The sequence below is a fragment of the Malurus melanocephalus genome, unplaced genomic scaffold (genome assembly GCF_030028575.1).
Source record: "Malurus melanocephalus ecotype Western Australia unplaced genomic scaffold, MMel_1.1 scaffold_67, whole genome shotgun sequence".
Classification (NCBI taxonomy): domain Eukaryota; kingdom Metazoa; phylum Chordata; class Aves; order Passeriformes; family Maluridae; genus Malurus; species Malurus melanocephalus.
Window position 1 is genome coordinate 1,858,967 of NW_026623299.1, and position 19,885 is coordinate 1,878,851.

The window sequence follows — 19,885 nt, forward strand, 5'->3', positions numbered from 1 at the left end:
TTYGTACCCTTTGAACCCTGAATCCATAAACCACTGCTGAAAATCCACGACTGAATAGGGAATGCCCAGTGAGAACAACCCGCAAGCTGCAGGAGAATCACTGACCTGCAGGAGCTGCTAATCTGCAATGATACAAAGTCCATCATTGTCCTATGCATTTCTCAAGTGTCTACACGCTGATATTGGCAGCAGACAGGAATTTCCTAGGAAGTCGTTGTGCATCCTTATTCTTTCCTTCTTTTCTCCTTTACCACATTCTCTCCTCCAAGCTGTTCTGAGATTACTTACATTAAAAGATGCATCCTGGTTTCTGGTTTTAACATTTTTTTTAACCTTTCATTTTATTGTTGGGGCATACCGCTATCCAGACCGAGAAGATGTTCGAAGCATCATATGAAATACAAACCCACTTAATAGGACGGTCAGGCATTGGGATAGGTTTCCCAGGGAGGCGGTGGAGTCACCATACCTGGAGGTGTTCAAGGGGAGCTGGGCGATGGATTCAGTGATTTATAGAGGTTACAGTGGTTGACGGCTGGCCTGGATGATCTGAAGGATCCTTTTCCAGCCTCCGCGATCCCAACCCCTCACGATCCCGATCCCGATCCCGATCCCGATCCCGATCCCGATCCCGATCCCGATCCCGATCCCGATCCCGCGGCCCTCGCGCGCTCCCTCAGCCCCTGCAGCCCACGTGACCCCGCCCTGCGCGCGGCCGCCCCGCCGCGAGACTCTATGGCGGAGGGCGCGCGCGGGCGCGGGAGCTCTCGCGAGAGCCGCGATGGAGGCGGCGGGAGGAGGCGCCGGAGGAGGAGGAGGAGGAGGTGTCATGGCGGCGGCGGGCGCGGGTTCCGCCGGGTCCGCGGCGCGGGGCGGCGGCGGCTCCTCGGCCGCGTCGCGCTGGTTCTTCAGCCGCGAGCAGCTGGAGAACACGCCCTCGCGGCGCTGCGGCGTGGAGGCCGACAAGGAGCTCTCGTACCGGCAGCAGGCGGCCAACCTCATCCAAGACATGGGCCAGCGCCTCAACGTGTATCCGAGCGGGGCCGGCGGGGCCGGGCGGGACGGGCATGAGGGCGGCGGGGACCGCGTGTGGAGGGGCGGCTGGAGACCTTTTATCCCGTGTGGGAACCCTTCCCGGGACCGTTGCCGCTCCTCCGCAGCCCCGGCCGGCGCTCCCGCGGGATGGAGCCGTGGCCTGGAGGCACAGAATGGGAGGAGGAGCCTGGCGAAGCCCCCGCGCCGCGCTCTTTGTCGGCGGGTGAGGGACTCGGCTTCCCACCTGCCCTTTCAGCCACGCTTGTGCCCGGAGCTGCGGGCTGGGGCACTGAGAAAGTAAATCCCAGTTGCCTGCAGACCCATTTTCCCTGAAACGGCCAACTCCCTCCTTAGCCGTTCTTGAATAAGATTTTAGAAGGGGAAAAAAATAGAGCAAGGCCATATCGAATCCCCTACTGAAATAGYTGAATTGGAACGAAACAAAAGCACTTGAGAGAGTGTTTCGGTGTACGTCGCCCATTGGGGAGTTTTCATTCGTGGGTGACCGGAGAGCCGGGCGTAGGAATATCCACATGGTCTGCGAAACAGATGGGAAAGATATGTGTTAATATCAGTTAAGGATGTGTTAATATCGGTTAAGTTCTGAAGTGCCACGTCCCTAATCCATTTTCAGCTGAAGACAGGATGTTGAGAGCAGTGATTGATGTGGAAAGCACATTGCTTTCCGTTCTTGTAGACAATTTTCTTAATATGTAGTGTTTCCTTCATTTAATCTTCCAGATCTCAGCTTACGATAAATACCGCAATTGTTTACATGCACAGGTTTTATATGCATCATTCCTTCACAAAATTTAATCGAAATGTAAGTATGATTTTTATGTGTGGTAATAATATGCCCATAATTTGGCARTTCTGACTGAGAAGTGTTTCATGCAGAAGTGTGAAGTGAGATTTGTTTTTAGGAATTCTATCTTCTTATCAGTGGTTTAGAAGCAGTAATGATGCTTGTTTTCAGCTTTGGATTACCTTAACTATGGCAATTAGATTTTATCTTCTGCTATTGAAATAAATAAATAGGCACCATCAGCAAGCATATTTCAGAAGTGTGAAGAATACATATAAATGTTTCAAATGTGGCTGGTGCTTATGTGCTGCAGTTTGAAAGGCTAATGTGTAGGAACACACATTTTTCGTGGTGAACTCTGGCATGGTGTGTCTGAAAGTGATAACGTGGTTATGTGTGCATCCATATGGATAATATAGCTGTTCCTGAAGCAGTCTCAATTCTTTTAGCTACTCTAGTCTTAAGTAGTGTGATAAGTCATATGAGACGAAATTGTTTGTGATGAGGTAAATCTTGTTTTGCCTAATGAACTGATCATGTTGACTCTGAACATACAGTGTTATAAAAACAGATTTTTTCAGTAAAAATGCTCCCTGTAGTAGGGATGTAGTAACAGGTATGGAACTGGAGATACCAACTTGGATAATGTCAGATTCTTTTTTTATGTCCAGTACTGGACTCAATAGCTGGAAAAATAATAATATAATAGTCAAAATGTTCTTGGGGTTTGTTTGTTTTAAGACAGAATAGTTAATAGTGATGGTGGTATGTTACYAAAGGTTGAGTTTTCTTAGATCTTTTAGTGACAAAATAAACAGATTGAGGCTGTGACAGGTGTTAGGTCTAGGCCAAAGCAGACCTTGATCAGCCAAGGAGTAGAATCTTGCAAACCTTACACTGCCTGCAATTGGGGCAGGTACACAGTGGGGTACAGGGAGAGCCAACTCTTCTTTCTGTCATGARTTTATTATTGTTGACTGAGCAAATGGGCGTCCTATTGATACCCATTTAGCTGGAAATACCTATTTGTTTGTAGTACATTTCAGAAGTGTATTTAATTATTTTTTGTGCAAAATCTGAGATAAACTTCCAGCGGCTTCTTACCAAAACTGCAGTGTTCATCCACACAGGTTCCTCTTACTCCCCTATTTCTACTCTTCTGCCCATGTAGCAGGAAGAAGAGGAGCTCAGGAGGCATCCAAAGTTTTCTGGGACTGTGGATGGTTTGTGGGCTTGATAAAGTAGGCAGAGCTGCTTGGAATGCAGAGATGGCTCAGTGTAGAGCTGCTGTATTTATATATAGACCCACATACCTGTTATATCACCTGCTGGATACTGTTTGTGCTGTCGTCTGGTAATCTAGGCTAGATTTAAGCAGCAAGAAGCTTTAGCTGCTCTGTTTGGGTTTTCACTGGGTACTGGTAAATGACAGTCACCTGGAACTGGCAGCACAGTAGTATTTTAATGTATAGTGCACTTTTTATGAAAACTATTACTTAAATTCATGAATCTTAAAATTCGCAAGTAAGCTGTGYAAGGGCAGACTGCCATGGAAACTGCAACTATTATGAGGAGGGAAGTGTACAGTTTAATTAATTCTCAGGTAATAGTGTTCAAAGTTAAAGGCAAGTGCACTGCAGGTTATCCCTCAGTAATACTGATTCTTGCTGAGTTMCTTTTTGTAATTCTTAATGAGTGTAAGGCCAGAAAGTGGCTGTGTGTGCTCATGGGCAAGAGCATTTTCTTAGTCACATTCCTGTGGGGTAAAGAGGGTGGTCTCAGTGAATGAAATCACTTTTAAAATACTCCCAAACCATCCATTAGGTTCTATGTAGARGAAGCTAAAGCCAACAACTCTAATAAATTCTTAATAACAAATCTCAAGAGTACTTGGCAAGCTAAAAAATGTAACACTATACATCACTGCAAGAAGAAAGTAATCCTAGAAATGAATAGTAAGGTACTGCCAGACTCAAAGCTAAGACCTAGATAAACTATCCTACAGTATATGCAATATATCTCTAATACTTCTTTGTTGTGTGCTGTTTATCCATGGCAGGAAGAAATGAGAAGGCTGGGGCTAGAAAATTAGATGGCCATTAGTCAAAATGCCTTATGATCTTCAGCTGAAAAAATGTGGCCTATGTTGTCCTCTTTCATTGGTACATTAATCTTTTTAGTCTGGTAATAAGCACATGTACATTTATCATCAGGCATAACTGCCATGTTATACAAATATACATCTATGTCATATATGTCCCGTGCACGCACTTGTTAATCAACAGGGCTTCTGGTGGAAGCTCAGTTGCTGAGTAGATGTTGTCTTTTTTTTTTTTTCTTCAGTATAAATTACTGCTAAACAGTTTTTCAGGAGTTTGAGTCATCTGTGAATAAGGAACAGAATTTCCAGCAGTATCTTCAGTCTGCAGGACCACAGAGGTGGCATGTACCAATTAATGTAGTCTTCATTGGGAATGTATTACATATAGTGCTCTAGTAGGCAAATACTCCCTTTTTGTGAAGTTCCTGTGAGCTAGCAAGTCACTTACGAGTTGCTCTGAATTACGTACAGAATACATACATTTAGGTGCAAAGAAGAAAGCACTGAGGTTTTGCTGTTGCAGTCAAGGCAGGTGAAGTCCTTGCAATGTTGCTGTGCCCCAGGGAAGATGGAAACTTGCTTTACCAATTCTGGGAAGCAGACTTAGATGCCCTGACTACTAATTTCACTGTCTGTGCAAATGACAGGAGCTGCTGTGGCTCTCCTCAGAGCAAATTATTCTTTCTGTGTTGCTGACCAGGGCATAGGAACTTTGGGTTGCTGAGTATAAAGTTAGTCTGTGCTAATAYTGGGATGAGGAGGGAGCCTGCTGCTTTTTTATAGGCAGTACTAGCCTCACTATTATACTTTAAAATACCTTCAAAACTAAAATTCTTCTGTAAATACTTGGTGTGTCACACTGTTCTACTGCAAACAGTTCTTTTGGGTGCTTATTCTTCGGTGCACTGTGATTTGAAGAACAGAAAGGGGAAAAACCCTTCCCACGACTGGAAATGAGGGGTAAGGCATCCAAAKGGTAGCTGTAGTTTTTAAATATAATCCTTAGAAATGCCATGTGGAATACCAAACAACCAGTCAAAAATAGACTTGATGATGTCAAGGGGGTTTTGTGACATGTGGTGGAACTCAGTGAAGAGCCTAAAGAAGGCTGCATGAGGATTTTTTTTCCTTCAAGTGCAAGGTAGGCGAGTTGAGTGGAGGGTATTTTGTTTCCAGTCCTTCTGCATTCCCTTCCTTGTTCCTTGTCCAAATCACATTACTAAACAGTTGAATTTGCAGTTTTGCAAAGTTCTTWAAACTTTCATAATACGCTTCAAGCTCTAGTGAGGCTGTTTTGGATACTTCAGTTCTGGTTTTAATSTAGCAATTTAACATATTTGCTTTTAAGCAATGTGAGCTCCTGGTTATAATACAAAAAATCCTCACAGCTCTTTGTGTTCAAACTTGAAATGCCTCTCATATACTGCAAGCACTTAATGTCTCAAGCAAARCTGTATCAAAGCTAAAAACATACTAATATTGTCAACAAAAGAGAGAGGGACATCTCAGAAAACTACATACATGCTGCATATGTATTCTGAGATTTTTCTGAATGTCTTGGTGTTTACAATGGCTTGTACTTTTTAAGTGTAAGAAGACTTGTACCACATTTCCCARTGAAACTTGCTGTGTAAGGCTGTTGGCTTGTGGTAACAAGACTCTTAGGTTTGGGGTTTTTTTTTCCTATTTCTGTAGTACTTGGTTTCCAAATTTCCCAGCTAGTAATAAAGTGGGAGTTAATTTCATAAATCACATGTGTTCTGAAGATTTCTCAAAGTCTTAAAGACTATTTTGGGTGCATGGTATATAATTACTCTAAGTTATTTTAGTTTATATCAAATTAAGATATTTATATATGGGRAGTTTACTGCTTTGTCAAGTATGTTTCTTTAATTTTTCTTTTTTGTTCTACTTTGCTTGGGTTTCTTGCCATTTTTGGTAATTGGAAATGAATGAAAGCATTTGAGTAACTTTGCCAGTTATACACTTAGCAGGGTGTGTCATGTTCACTGAAGACTACATGTGTGCCAAGTCTGGAATTTTACTAGGATGTCTATTTTTCTGAATCGATACCAAGGGAGCTAAAAATATTGACCTATTCTAAACTGGGATTGAGAACCCTTTGTCCTAGATAAGACAAAGACCTGAAATTCTTTGGCCAGAAGCCAACACTTCTTTTTGAAGGAAATAGTTAATTGCGCTGTACATAGATTTCTGATGAGCCAGAGTTAAATGACAGTTAATCAGTTTGACTTAATCAGCCTCCGGAGCTGTGTTTTATGTATGGTCTTGGAGATCAGGAATTGTGTGGAGACTTCCTGGCCAGATCTGATGTGTTTCAGTAAATCAGAAAATATCCTGAAAATAGCGTGATGGTGCTTTATTGAAAAGAATTTTGGTGCASTCAGACACAGAGTAATAGTGAGTGAGAATTTGCTGATGATTTAATTGTGCAATCATTGGTGTCTTGGTTCAAAGAATGCCTCTGTGAAATGGAAATGTTTCCAACCATGGCTGTGCTAGAAATTGAGTTCTGTAAAATACCTTTATATGATGTATGTGTTGGTTATACATGTGTGTGCTGCCTGACATCTTTGGTGTTTTCTGCCTCTTCRGAGCTGTGGAATCTCTCACTTTCTGAACTCCAGAAAGTTTTTTCATGACATTTACTGTTTAAAGTTTTATCTCCCAGTGTGAGACAAGTCYCTGGCAAAGGAAATTCCTTCCAGAATTTCCTATCATTACTTCAGGCAAATAGGGATAGGAATTTCTACAGAATCATCAGAAGTCTTAAATGACAGTGCTAATATAGCCTTGTTCAGCARCACCTCACTTGGGGCTTGTATTTCATTAGTTCATCAGGCTTAGGTTACAAGCTTCTTAAAAAGAAAACAGGAGGTTTTGTCTTCCTTGTAAAAGAATTTGCTCCCTGTGACTTGTTTTGGGTGGTTGGTTTTTTTAGATTGAGATTTTTGTGAGATTTCTCATGGCACACTTCTACTCATCAAAAGGGTATCACCTTCCCAGGGYGTCAGTTTTCAAGTCTCCCAACGTTAAAGTTTTACTTAAGATCCAAGCAGACATTTCAAAGTGATTTAAGGATGCAAAAAGCACTCCCTCAGTACATTTGAAAGCTTCTGAAATTTAATTCCTTAAATGTTTCATTCCAATTAGTTTTTTTTGCAGTTTGGCATATACTGCGAACTTTTATACCAAATGTTTCATTCTGGCATAAAAAAGGGCTCCTTACTGACAAAAAAAAAGGTAAACCTGACTTTAGGGAGCCTGTGCCTCCTCTTTAGTCTAGTTCTATTTGGGCATTGAATGAGAAATCCAATACCTGCACTACTTGCACCATGCATTAATTAAATATTCACCAAGCAGCTATTTCAGTCTCTGAATAAATGCTTTATACTGACATAATTTTAACCATTTTAATCAGCTTATGTCTACATGATTTCTAGTACCATTTTAATTCCTGGTTGATATGGGCAGCTTTTGCAAGAGGATCTCATTCTTCAGTGAATTGTGGTTTCCTGTGTTGTGTCTGCACATGTCAATCATTCTAGCTGACAAGAGGCATCAAAATTCTGCTTCAAAGCTAACTCTTAGGTGATACTGAACTGCCAATGGTGTTTTGCTGCCAGCTTGTGACACCTAGAGTTCTATATAGRTTTTCATCTTTAAATGAAATGTGTAGTCTTTACTAACATTTGATGTAACTGGTGTTTTATGGATCCTTGTGCTTTGTTCTCTAGGCACTGCTGGGCACATAGTAAAGTTTCTAAGAATATATATGTATATATAAAGTTTCTTTTACTTATAGAACCTATGTTTATCTAACAGGTTGTTTTTATTAAAGTTCTCTGCAAAGTTTCACACTCTTAGGAGAATCAAATGCTAGCAGAACTTGTGATCAGCTGTTTTACTGAAAAGATGGTGTAGTGACTCKCTCTGTGCAAGAAATTGGATGAACTTTCTCACAAAATATATTTAACTTGAAACAGCCTGTTCTACTGTGACTAAGTCTTCTGGGCCAAAATATTTTTTTTTATGTTGAACTAGAATTAGTTTGACCTCAGACATCTTACTCACAAATATAATTTAACATTATGCTACTCCTCTGTGCTGCTGAGAGGATTGCATCAGTTACAAAATAAAACATGACTAGTTATATTTTGTTGCCCTGCATGACTTCAAAACAGAAAAAAAAGCCACAAATTCAACTTCTTAAACCTTTTCTGTGCTAGTTTAGGCTTCATAAAAATTCAAGTTCTGCTTGTAAGAAGTTAAAAAACACACATGTTTTTCTTCTTCAGATAATGTCTCCCACGGCATTGTTTTTGGCTGCAAAAGTGGAAGAACAGCCACGGAAACTTGAACATGTTATTAAAGTAGCAAATGCCTGTCTTCATCCTCAAGAGCCACAGCTGGATACAAAGAGTGATGTAGGTGGAAGTTATGGTTTCAAAGATACATGGTTTGAAAGATGACATTTCATCTTATGATTTTTTTACATTGTTTTATTGGAGTATTGCTGTCTGCTGTCTAGGAAAAAGCTTTTTGTTTTTACACCATTTAAGTATTTTCTGTTACTTAATGCAGTTTATTAAAGACTCACTTACTTGTTATGAAACTTGAAGAGTTTGCTCCATCTTCAAATTCTTATAGCACACCCCTGATCTGTTCCCCCAAAAACGCTGTACTGGAATAGATTTTGTGAGATTCAGACTGAGTTAGTCTTCTTGTGAAAGACAGGCAGGTGTAACTGAATTTATAGCAGTGCTTGTACTGGTGGAAGAAATTAACTGTGAAGTGTTCTGAATTGTCAGTGCTCACTGGCTTGGGTACTGGTCTTGTGATGCTGGGATCAAATATGCAGTGTGTGAGATAAGAGATTGCTGTGTCTTCACCTGTCTGCTTCTTTGTTTCAGGCATACCTTCAACARGCCCAAGAGCTGGTTATACTTGAAACAATAATGCTTCAAACTTTAGGTATGTCTTTCTAAATACCCCCTGTGCTGCCAACTTGCCATGAAGAAGTAGTGGGACCCAAATAACTGCATTTTTGATGTGCTRTTGGTACACTAGAATTTACTGTTTTCCTGTATAACTTCTGACCTGTGAATTAAGTTTCATGTTAGCAGTTCTGTTTTGTTCACTGTGAAGAAAAARAGGTGTGTCTGTACTTGTGAAAGAGATGTTTCTGGCAGTTTGAGTTAGAAATGTGTAGGCTTGCAAATAGATTTTACTCCAAGTAGTAATTACATTGATATTTCTTCCCATAAGGTGTCATGTTACACTAGGCTGGCTGTGTGTGTCCTGCAGCAGTTGGAGAGAGCTTTGTACCAARTGCTCTTCCCCATTCTGCCCTTCCATAGAAGAACATTTTGTAATTGATCAGGTAGTGACTCTGAACAGCACAAGTTGTAGTGTAACCATTTAATGGATCCAGATGATTCCAAAATTTGAAGAGGAAGTTTCTGTCAATAAACTTTTCTGACTTTAAAATAGTGTAGGGACAATCACAGCCAGCAGATCTGAGAGCACTGACTTGCTTACTTGGGGTATACTGTTAAAAAAGACAGCTCTCAGTAGTGACCTGATTCTTAAAACAGTGACATAAATGAAAAAAGGCTTCTTAAATTGACTTAATTTGTAATTTCTTACATGCAACATGTTTAAGTGTTAGAAATAAATTAATAAAAGTACACATGCACACACATATTTCCRTTTGGCTGCAGTACAGTTTTTACTGACTTACTAACTTGCAAGAAATTGTTCAGCTTTAAAAATAGAGTAATTCCCCAGGCTGTGTGTGTACCAAATTTGAGATTATTGGAGGAGTATTTTAGTGATGGATCACGAAGTGGCTTTACCATCTGCCATTCAAAAGTATGGAAATGTAAAGAATAAAAGGCAGTTAAACAGTGTTACTTATTCTGCAGTGCAAAGGTCTAGCAAGTGTTTTAGGTTTGTGGTGAGACATAAGGGGTTTGCTTTTTTATTTTAACAGATGCAAATATATAATTCTAAAATGTGTTTGTAACTCTTCAGGTTTTGAGATTACCATTGAACATCCACACACAGATGTTGTGAAATGTACACAATTAGTGAGAGGTCAGTGACTTTTAACCACTTCTGTAAGTCCTTTTTTACCTTTCTCGTAAAATTTGAAAGTAATGTTATTTGTCTAATATGATCTTCACTAACTCTGTTATCTAAAGAGTATGTTTTAAATTATTTATTAAAAGCTTGATCTTAACCTTCAGAGTTTCATAAAAGTCCAGTCCTCTGTCCTTCATATTTTTTTTTGTTTTCTGATTAGCTTTGATTTTAATACTACCTATTCCATGKGTTCTGGAATGCCAGAAGCTGCTGGTAGTTGCAAACTGATTGGCCAAATACATAATATTCTGAATTGATGATTTTTCACTCTGAAGTCCTTTTTTTCAGTTGATGGCTAATGCCAGGTTTTTGGTTAGCAAATTTTTTCAGGTAATGAACTGAGGGATAAAGAGAATGCATAGCAAGTCAGCTGTCACATGCAAATAGGTGTGACTAATTGTTTTKCTGGAGCTGTGTGTGCTTACTTGTTTTGGTGGTAGCACAAACCCCCAAACGTTTAGTTAAACATGTCCTGTAACTTGTACGCAGCTCATCAATGTGACTGGCTAGGAACCTATTTTCTTTATAATTTTTTGGTGGCATTTTGGCCACCAAAATTTAATTCTTGAAATGGTTTCTTTTGGAGCTTTAAAAAAGATTTAAATGTCCTCTCATAAGATGGAGGAATCAGTTGTAAAGGCATCTAAAATAAGCTTTTCGCTTTAATTATGTTTCTTAAGAAGTGTTTGGGCATGATTTGATCATGGTTGTTACWCTTTAGTCATTAGCTGGTTTTGCAGTGAAAAATATATAGTTAATTSCTTCAAAGTTTTTGGTGTTTTTTCTTCTCCCTCTATAAAATATATGGAAATTAGGTACAACTTAGTCCTGCTAACTAGATTTGTTATCTCTGGAATTAATTGTGCTCTTTGAAGGGAGAGTGTCTCTTATTTGTTGTAGCTGACTGGTGTAGTGTCTTCAGACACTGAGTAGGGCTGGTGCTGTAACTGATTTGCATATAAAGTAGTTTTATTGCTATTCTTGTTGTAAGATAATGATTCTCTGCTTTCTGTCCAGATTTGGTAATGACTTGGTGCATGAGTGCGGTTGCACCTGAAGTCTCAGTAGTCTGCACCAGCAGCTCTGTAGGGTTTTGCTTTGGGTTTTAGCTGTTGTTCATTATAAATATGAGCACCTTTTACTGTTTCAGGGAGCCCCTGTGCTTCTTCTTGGTGTTTGGGGCTGTGGGAGGGGTGGGAGCAATATTGTRTTGCCACAGGACTTCCTCATTTGTGTGCTTCACTCAAGCCTGCAAGAAGAAAGGCACACTGCTGCWCAAACTGTATTTCCTTTAGTCAATAGCAGATATCACTGTAAGCCAATTCAACTTTTCTCTTTCTATTTTGTGTGCTAATTTTTTGTACTGAAATTCATACTTTGAAGATACTGCTAATTTTTTAATTTGAGATCTTAAAGCTMGTATTTAATGTCAGTAGACTTGAACAAAATACTTAGGAGTCTAAAGTGATATCAGGTCTTGAAATCTGAAGACTTGGGGGGTCTGAAAATCCATGTAGCTCAAGGACTGGTGCACAGGGAATGTAACATCTCTGATGTTTGGAAACCTGCTCACTGAAGGTGTGCTCCTTACTGTGTGTGCATGCACACAAATGGAATCCTTGGGGCCTGTGTCCCTAGGAATGGTGTAGACTGAACACAAGATTTGAGTACATCTTTTTTTAAATTAATTAATAACTAATTTAAAATATCAGGCATGAAATCTGAAGTCATGCATGCAAGTCAAGCAAGGATAGAATGATTGCCGTGGAACATTGGTTTTATGTATTGAGAGGACAAAGATGGGCCTGTGAGCACAGTGATTGTCTTCAAATTGAAGRCACAGTGGTAGGAGTTTAGTTCTCTGTCCCTGAACATATATTTATTGGACAGGGTGGGTTTTCAATGTCGGTAGATGAAACACTCAGATAATCTGAGCCCTGAAGCTTTCRAAATATCCCTTAGACTTGTCAGTGTTAAACTTTTAGTGCTAAAGGACTAAACCTTGGTCTGAGAAATCCAAGGTTACTTTATCCAGTTCTGGTAACATCGTCTTGGACAAAAAGCGCCATTTCAGAAGGCAGAGTTACCTTTTTTTTATTAAAGATGATTAACTTATCCAAGACTGTTATGAGTAAAACCTCCATCTGTAAGTTTGGGGAGAGGAGGGAGCAAGGGAGGAAATGAATGTCTGACTGAGTATCAAAAAAGGGGCAATAAAGCTGAGGTCTGCAAATGTACGTAAGGATTTGGCTTGGGGTTTGTGCACTGCATTGTCATGTGTTGAGAAAGGGCCCTTTTGCTGGCTAAACTGCAGTGCTTCAGAGGATGGCTGATTCTCTCTATCACTTTTTATTGTCTTGCATCCAGGGTAATGTGTCACTGTTACCTGTTATTAAGCTGTAAGCTATCCCCTTTAAAAACAAAATGAAAAAAAAAAAATTCAACACCAGGTTCTGTTGATAATGCTCAAAAGATTCAGCCAAGTCCTTTGTCAGAAGACTGTCTAGTCTGGTAGTGGCACACCAGAATCAACTGCTGGAAGCTGAAGATGAACTAGTAAGTGGGAATTGGTGCACATTAATATAATTGCTTCAACATACAACTAAAGAAAACATGAATTCTTCTCTAAGATTGAAAGCCTTTTTGAAGGTGTTACTAGACAACACAGATCCTTGCAGAGAAGGGGTGACTGGATGGATACATAATGACTCATGATGTTCTGGCATACAGTATCTAGTTATTCCTTTTGGTGTTCAGAGACTCATGGGTTAATAAAWTTGTTCCATCTTTGCACTTTGGTCAGTATAGCAGACAAGGAAAATGGTGTGGGCTTAGTATTTTTTCTGCACCATTCTTCCTCAGTGTCAAGAGACTGAGAAGAGGAGACAGGACCATCATTCCTTAGGATCCCACAGGTCCAGGGAATCTGAAGGCAGTGGATATGTGAGGGCCTCTCAGCAAGCTTCAGTGCCCATTCCAAGAATGCTCCAGTACTGAAGACAAGAAAAGAAAAAAAGGGGAAAAAAGCCCCACCAAAAACTGTTCTGGWGTCACATCACCTTGCTGGCTTCAATGCTAGTTGAATGATCAGCAGTGAAATTACCCCTGTGCCAAGACAGTGGCATGGKCCTTCTATGCTCTGGTACAAAATCAGTCTGTTCTCAGCCTTCTTCTGGAGAAACTTGGAATCTGTATCCTCATCTCCATCTTGGGAAGTCTTCAGTCACTCCTTTCTCTGTGTTGGAACACAACCTTTTGGAACTGAAGATGGGATCTCAAGGATTTCTAAGATTGTTCTCGCTACTCTGCAGGTTATCAGGTATCTTGAACACCCATGATCCTTACTAATCTTTTGTGGAAATTGCACTGTCARATCTTTCAAATCTCCCATAGTATCTGTGTGCACAGATGCCATTGTTTAAATCAGGCTGAGAAAGAAAGTCAGCAGAAGAGGAGGTGAAAATGCATCAGCTTTTTCAGAGGGTATTCTCATGAGGAAAATTTAGGTCTTAGTGGTGTGGAAACACGTGAAACACCAGCTGCACTCCAGCACTGCTACAGGTGGCCTTCCCATTCTGAACTTTGTCCTCAGGCTTTTACAGGCCTCAAGTTCCCAAGCTTTTAATCCTTGCAAGAGATTAAAGCCACCAGGACTGCTCACCTGAATGCCTACACCATGGCCTCCTCCAGCCCTTTCCAGATACAGCAGGCACCCACCAGCACACCTCTGTTCAGAGCCTGGGGCTTTTTCCTTTGGCCAGAAGGACTTCAGCAAGCTTCTCTCTCCTGATGCTGACTGGCTTATCTGCAATCTCCTCTTTCTGGGGAATGCTCACACCTTGTCAGGGTCTGGGCATAGCCTGTTACTGGCTCCTGATGGGGACTTGTCAGTCCCATTTTCATGAGCATCCCAAGATCCAAGATAAGCTGTGTTGAAGAGTATCAGGTRTCTTGGAATTGSAATTGGTTGAATAGTRTGGYATGCCYAGTAAAAAGCATTTTGGTTTCCAGWTGGCAGTTTCTTGGAGACAGCCTTTTGGAAGGTGTGTCAGACAGCAAGTCCTGTTTCAAAATATTGATTACTGCTTCACTAATCCCTGTCTTAYGACTGCTTCTGCAGCAGTGAGACAGGATGGTTGTTTTAATCACTCCTAAMTGCTAAAATCTAAAACTGGTCATTCATGGCTGGTGTCGTAGCCATCGGTCCTGCGGCTTGTGAGTTATTGAGAGCAGCTCTGCTGGCTTGTTTTAGCCTCTGCTTCAAGATGATTTCAATTTGGAGATGAACTTTCCACAGCTATCATGGAAATAAACCACCAAAATATAGGAACCAAAATTCATTAGATCTAATTTCACTGATGGATTCTGCAAAACCAAAGCTATCCTATATATAACAGAAGAGTTTGGGATGGATATTTTCAGATATGCCTTGTGTTATCAAAGGCTTTAGTTGGGAGCTGAAATTTCTTGCTAGTTTTGGCAATGATTATCATTTAGCTGTAAATAAGTTGAAACAGAACCATACTACTTGTAGTGTAGGTGAGGTATTTACCACAGTAATTTTGATTAAAGCTAAAGTGTGTGTTTCAAGATGTGATTCTTTTCTTCCAGGTTTGTGTTTTGATTTACTCAACTTTCAAGCTGATGTTAAATAGAAGTTTTCTGGCTTCTGCTTTTCTTCCTTGTTCAAAAGGGGACATTTCAGTGAGAGKAGAGATACCTCTTGGTCTCGCTCCCTTAATTCAAACATGTTACTTTACACGGTATATAAATCATTGAAGATCCTTTTGGTATTGCTTTGAGCAAGGCATCAAATTCAGTCTTACTCAACCATTTTGTATTTTCATTTGTTATGATAGTCTTTTTTTTTAATTTTTTTTTATTTTTGTAGTTCCACCTTACATTTTTTTAGATGGGAGGAAGAGGTTGAACTCCATGGTTATTTGTCGTGCAGTTACCATTACAGTGTGCAAACTAAATATCATAGTATAACACATTGTCAGTTCACCTTCTGATCATTATGGATTAGTAGAATTTGTGTGTAGGAACAGATCCYGTTACCTTGCTACTTTCACATTCTTCCCAGACTATGGCACTGCCTGGCTGCAGCATAAAGACAAATCTGAATTTTATTTCTTGGCAATAGTTAGAACTTGAGTTAAATCACATTTTAATATTCTTTTTAAAAATTTAATTTTAAAAGCCACTGTAGTATTTCTCAAACTTTATAGAAATACTGTTATTAAAATAAAAATTTAACAGTATTCCCTTTGACATAAAATTCAACACTACGCTTTCTGCAGGTAGCACTGATTTCAAGTGATAGTGTCAAAGTAAGAATTCAATGAAGGCTGCATTCCCTCTACGGTTAAACCCCTTGTGCCCAGCTATTCCATTTAATGCATGTTACAGTAAGTTCTCTTACCTGAGTGAGGAGCATTGGGGTGTCACTCTAGGGGTCAGTACTACCTGACTGTAACAGCCTAAGTCAGTTTTTCATCTCTGGCATGTTGCAGTCCTGTGGTTTGTTTTGWTATTTTTTTTCTGACTAACTCAAATGAATTTTTCTGTTTCCTATCGAAGCTTTGCCATAGGTTTAACAAATGTAGAGCAAAATGTTATGACTACAGTGCTCTTAATTAGAAGGAGCAGAAAATTCTGCATTTTTTCCCRTGTAGCTTGGRGACTTGCTGTGCTCCAGGGCTTTGGGACAGAGAGGTGGCTGTTTCTGGGGAGGTGGGAGGGTGTCCTGCCATGCACCTCTCAAGAGCAGGACAAGCACTGTGCTGTGGGTTGGCTGCCTGCCTGCCTGCTGCAGTCCCGGGTTAAGGCAGGGATCCCCTGCAGGTGAGAGCAGGGAAGCAGCGCTTCCCAGAGGAGAATGCTCACCTGTGGGGTGTTGGAGGRGTCCATAGTAGAGGGAAACTGTGGGGTGTACAGGAGGAGGGAGGGCCAGTGAAGGGAATGACAGRTCCAGCTCCAGTACTGAGTGTGACAGCCTCTTCTGTGTCTCAGGAAAGATTATTTGAAAGGCTAGTTAGCTGCAGTCAGACCAGTTCTTTAGAAATACCCAGCAGTGATTTTGGAAGGTAAAACTGCTTTAATTTTGGGATGAACCTGCCAAGTTAGTGCAGATCTTTTAATATCTCCGTTTTTCTTTTCTTACAGCAAGCAAGGATTTGGCACAGACATCCTATTTCATGGCTACCAACAGGTTGTTATCCTGAACCTCTTTGTTGCACTGTTGTAGCACACTATAGCTTCCTTTACTGCAGGGCCCCCTGATGTGTCTTACCCTTGTTGCAGCGGGGGACTGGGCCACCTCCAGTGGTGGCACCTCCCYGCCTGCAGTGCGGTGTATTGGACAAGGGCCTGATGGCACAAAGGGCTTAAATGCACAATGAGAAGTGTAGTGCTGCTTTCTGATGACTTTTTCTCGATTGTGAGTGCATAAGTCTAAAATTGGTAGCCTGAATAGCAGCTAAAGATTACAAAGAGATAAACTTAACCTAGAAACCCGAGCATCTTGGTAAGTACAAAACTATTTTTAGTTTACACTTGTAGTTAATGGCAGTTTTCTCTTAACTTAAAGTATCTTGATCCAGTCTTAATTTAAAAACTCTAGTGGGCCTAAGATATTTTCTTAGCTGATTTTAAGATACTATTAGCTGATTTTTCTCTTTAGATAGACTAGTACTAGCTCAATGTTATTTTTTTTAAAAATAGCTCTTTAATCTTAATATATAGTTTTAAAACTTAAGTATTTAGATAAATTTAGAATTCTAGGATTTCACATGGGTGCTTTGTAGACATAGCCTGTCATAGAAAGAATTAGAAGACTTTTCCTGATTTCTTGACTACTTCAATTTGACTCTTGCAAAACTAGTTTAACCTTTATTTAAGAGGATACATTTATGTGTAGATAATAGTTTTTAAACAATATCTGCTGCTTATTAGAACTGTTCAAAATAAATAAATAAATGCTGCTTGTTCCTTGATGGGCAAGATTCTGTACTTAAGCAGCTGTTAAGACAAGTTATGCTAAAGCATTGAAAGTGAACCAAKGGGTTTGCAGTTCTGGAAGCTGAAGAAAAGGTCACAAATGTCAGAAATCTGGGCCTGGTGAAAGCAAAGCCCAKAAGAAACTCACCTGGCTCCTGTGGGACTGCTGGAGACATTCTTATTGTCTCATTCGGAGACTGCACAATCAGCTTTATGCAGAATTCTTTTTACTGCAGAATTTTAATTCACCAAATTATACTGCCTCTTTTTAGTACTTAAGTACAGTAGAATAACTTAAAATTGCTTACTGTTCATTAGGCTTTTGATAGCAAAAACAAATCAAACTTTTCTACCAGATAAATGTCCTGCCCTTTTTTTCTTAGGGCAGTAAGATATCCTATGAACTTATTCAACAAAATGTTTAACTGCTGTTGATTGACAAGCTATGTGATTCTGTATGTTAATGGTTGATTTGTTTGGATTTTCTGTTTTACATGTTTGATTTCCTTTGGTTCCTCATTACGAAATTTGTGCAACAGCCTTCACCTTACTACATTCTGTCTTCAGTACAAGCCYACAGTGATAGCATGTGTGTGCATTCACTTGGCCTGCAAGTGGTCCAACTGGGARATTCCAGTATCAACTGATGGAAAACACTGGTGGGAATATGTAGATCCTTCAGTTACTCTAGAACTGCTAGATGGTGAGTAATACTGCCTTTCTCATTTTGAAATTCAAGGGTTTATTCATGKAAGGATGGGAGCATAGTATGCAGTAAGAGCTTTCAGGTGAAATTACATCTCACCAATTTAATGTACTGCATCTTCAGTGAAAGAAGGGGATGGGAGTGAGAAGAACTTCAGAGGACAGACTTGGTTTTGAGACCTTTAGTTTCATCCTCTTGGCAAGAATTAAAGAATTTTGGCTGGGATATCCACATACCTTTGGCAGGTGCAACATAGAATCCTCCTTTTTAGTGCTTTTCAGAACCAAGAGAGGGATGGAAATCTAGCAGTGCTAATTCATGCAGTCCTGATGGTTTCAGGTACCTCAGTGTTGTTTCAGTGAGTGTACATAAGACTGTAGGTAAAATAGCCATGTTTATGAAGGTGGTTCTGTGTTAACAGTTTAGTGTAGATTGTGTATCTAAGACTCCTGTCAAGTATTTTTTCTTGTCAAATRGCTTTTTTCCCAAAGAAAGCATACACCTACAACACYCTACACCTAGAAGTTTACTGTCTTYATTGTAGTACTTATTACAGTGGAATCTGAATGGAAGGCCTAGATGTGCTGCTGCAGTGGAGGTGAGAGCTGCTGGGGCTTTCAGATCTGTGCTGAACTTTGTTGGTCCTGGAGTGAAACATTTGTTTCAGAGTATGTTGAGATCTCCCAGCACTGGCTCTGTGTGCCTTCTGCTTTCCTCTGCTGAGCTGTTCTTTCTAAATGGCAGTTTGGGGAGRGAGGGTTTGAAAGTGAGAAATTGAGTAGATACTGTGTGAAGCACAGAACTAGAGTGAGCTTCAAAGTGCAGATTCAGACATCTGGGCTTCTTCAAGCTGTAGCTGCAGTTTTAAACACCACCCTGCTTCCTTCCTACCTGCTGTGGGTTTGTGGCTTTGGTAAGCATGCAGTGTTTGGATTTGTAAAATCCCACAGGGGAATGCTGTGAGCTCTCTGTGAACATCACTTAATTCTTCAAGCATTTATGGAGATGGGGTGTTTAATAGACTCAGGTAGACAAAAGGGCTGTGGTAATTTTGCACTTGGGAGCAGCTTAGGTTATTGCTCACTTGTGGAGTTCTGGAGAAGCCAGTTTTTCCAGACTGTAAAAGTTGTACTTCTGCATTCAAATTCTGACTGTATGCAGTTATTTTTAGCTTATGACTACAATTAAGGTTCAGTGGAAAGTATTTTTATTTGCAGCTGATAAGTGCAGAGACCTGCATTTTCCTGTGGGCATACCAGTTGCAAGTGTCTTTGGTTTTTTTAACACAGCCAGCTACTCTGCCTTGAACACAAATTATTTCAAAGCTGTTSTTTAAAACAAGAGTCCTTCCAAGGGTGTGACTGCTGTGTTTTATGCAAAGCTATTACTGGTTGTTCCTGAAGTTTGATGGAATAACTGAAACAGTGACTTAARTTTCCTTGAAAATACACATTTTTAATTTCCTAAGGAAAATGTCCAGGCTGAATGGCAAGTTATGTTATTTTAGGAGCTATTGTTTCTATAGAACCCTCTTGAAATATGTGGTCCACCAAGTCCACGTTGTGCAAGAGTGAAACCAAAATGTTATAGTTAAACCTGTTTTTCAGAATGTGTGTAGTTGTCAGAARTCTGTCCCAGTGAAATACTGTAGACTTTTTTGTTAACACTTGTCTAACCATTTTTAATTAAAATATTATTTCAGATCATGCATGGACTTAGTAACTACTGCAAAAGCTGTATGACCTTAGACTGTTTTATCTGTTTACAACAGAATCAGATGTAAAAATGGCTTTTTTTTTCTTATTCAGAGCTAACTCATGAGTTTCTGCAAATACTGGAGAAAACACCTAGCAGGCTCAAGAGAATTAGAAATTGGCGGGTAAGAAATTTTCCTGTAAYAGTGTCTAGCAAGAAGAAATGAACTTCTAGGAGAATTATGAACCAGGAGGAAAAGTTTAATTATGTTGTACTTGCTCTTTATTCCTGTGTCGGGGTTAGGAGGCAGTGAAACCTTGAGCCAGCTTTTATCCTCACCTCTGAACTAAATTCAAATGGACTGTACAACTAT

The 19,885-nt window shown here is 40.1% G+C and overlaps 1 protein-coding gene across 7 annotated transcripts in view; it reads left to right on the plus strand.

Annotated features, from left to right (window-relative positions):
- Window positions 1–823: 823 nt before the first annotated feature.
- The window catches only part of CCNT2 (cyclin T2), a 25,970-nt gene continuing 6,908 nt past the window's right edge, over window positions 824–19,885 (plus strand). For 2 of the 7 annotated variants that reach the window (XM_057366544.1, XM_057366545.1), the window contains exons 1-8: window positions 824–1,029; window positions 1,777–1,858; window positions 8,261–8,389; window positions 8,876–8,936; window positions 9,999–10,061; window positions 16,278–16,323; window positions 17,651–17,814; window positions 19,626–19,696. In XM_057366544.1, coding sequence (XP_057222527.1) covers window positions 830–1,029; window positions 1,777–1,858; window positions 8,261–8,389; window positions 8,876–8,936; window positions 9,999–10,061; window positions 16,278–16,323; window positions 17,651–17,814; window positions 19,626–19,696 — 816 coding nt within the window. In that variant the 5' untranslated portion in view covers window positions 824–829. Of the gene's footprint in view, window positions 1,030–1,776; window positions 1,859–8,260; window positions 8,390–8,875; window positions 8,937–9,998; window positions 10,062–12,987; window positions 13,429–15,412; window positions 15,521–16,277; window positions 16,324–17,650; window positions 17,815–19,625; window positions 19,697–19,885 lie in introns of those variants that run through there. The other 5 variants (XM_057366548.1, XM_057366547.1, XM_057366546.1 and 2 more) reach the window with 4 other exon arrangements.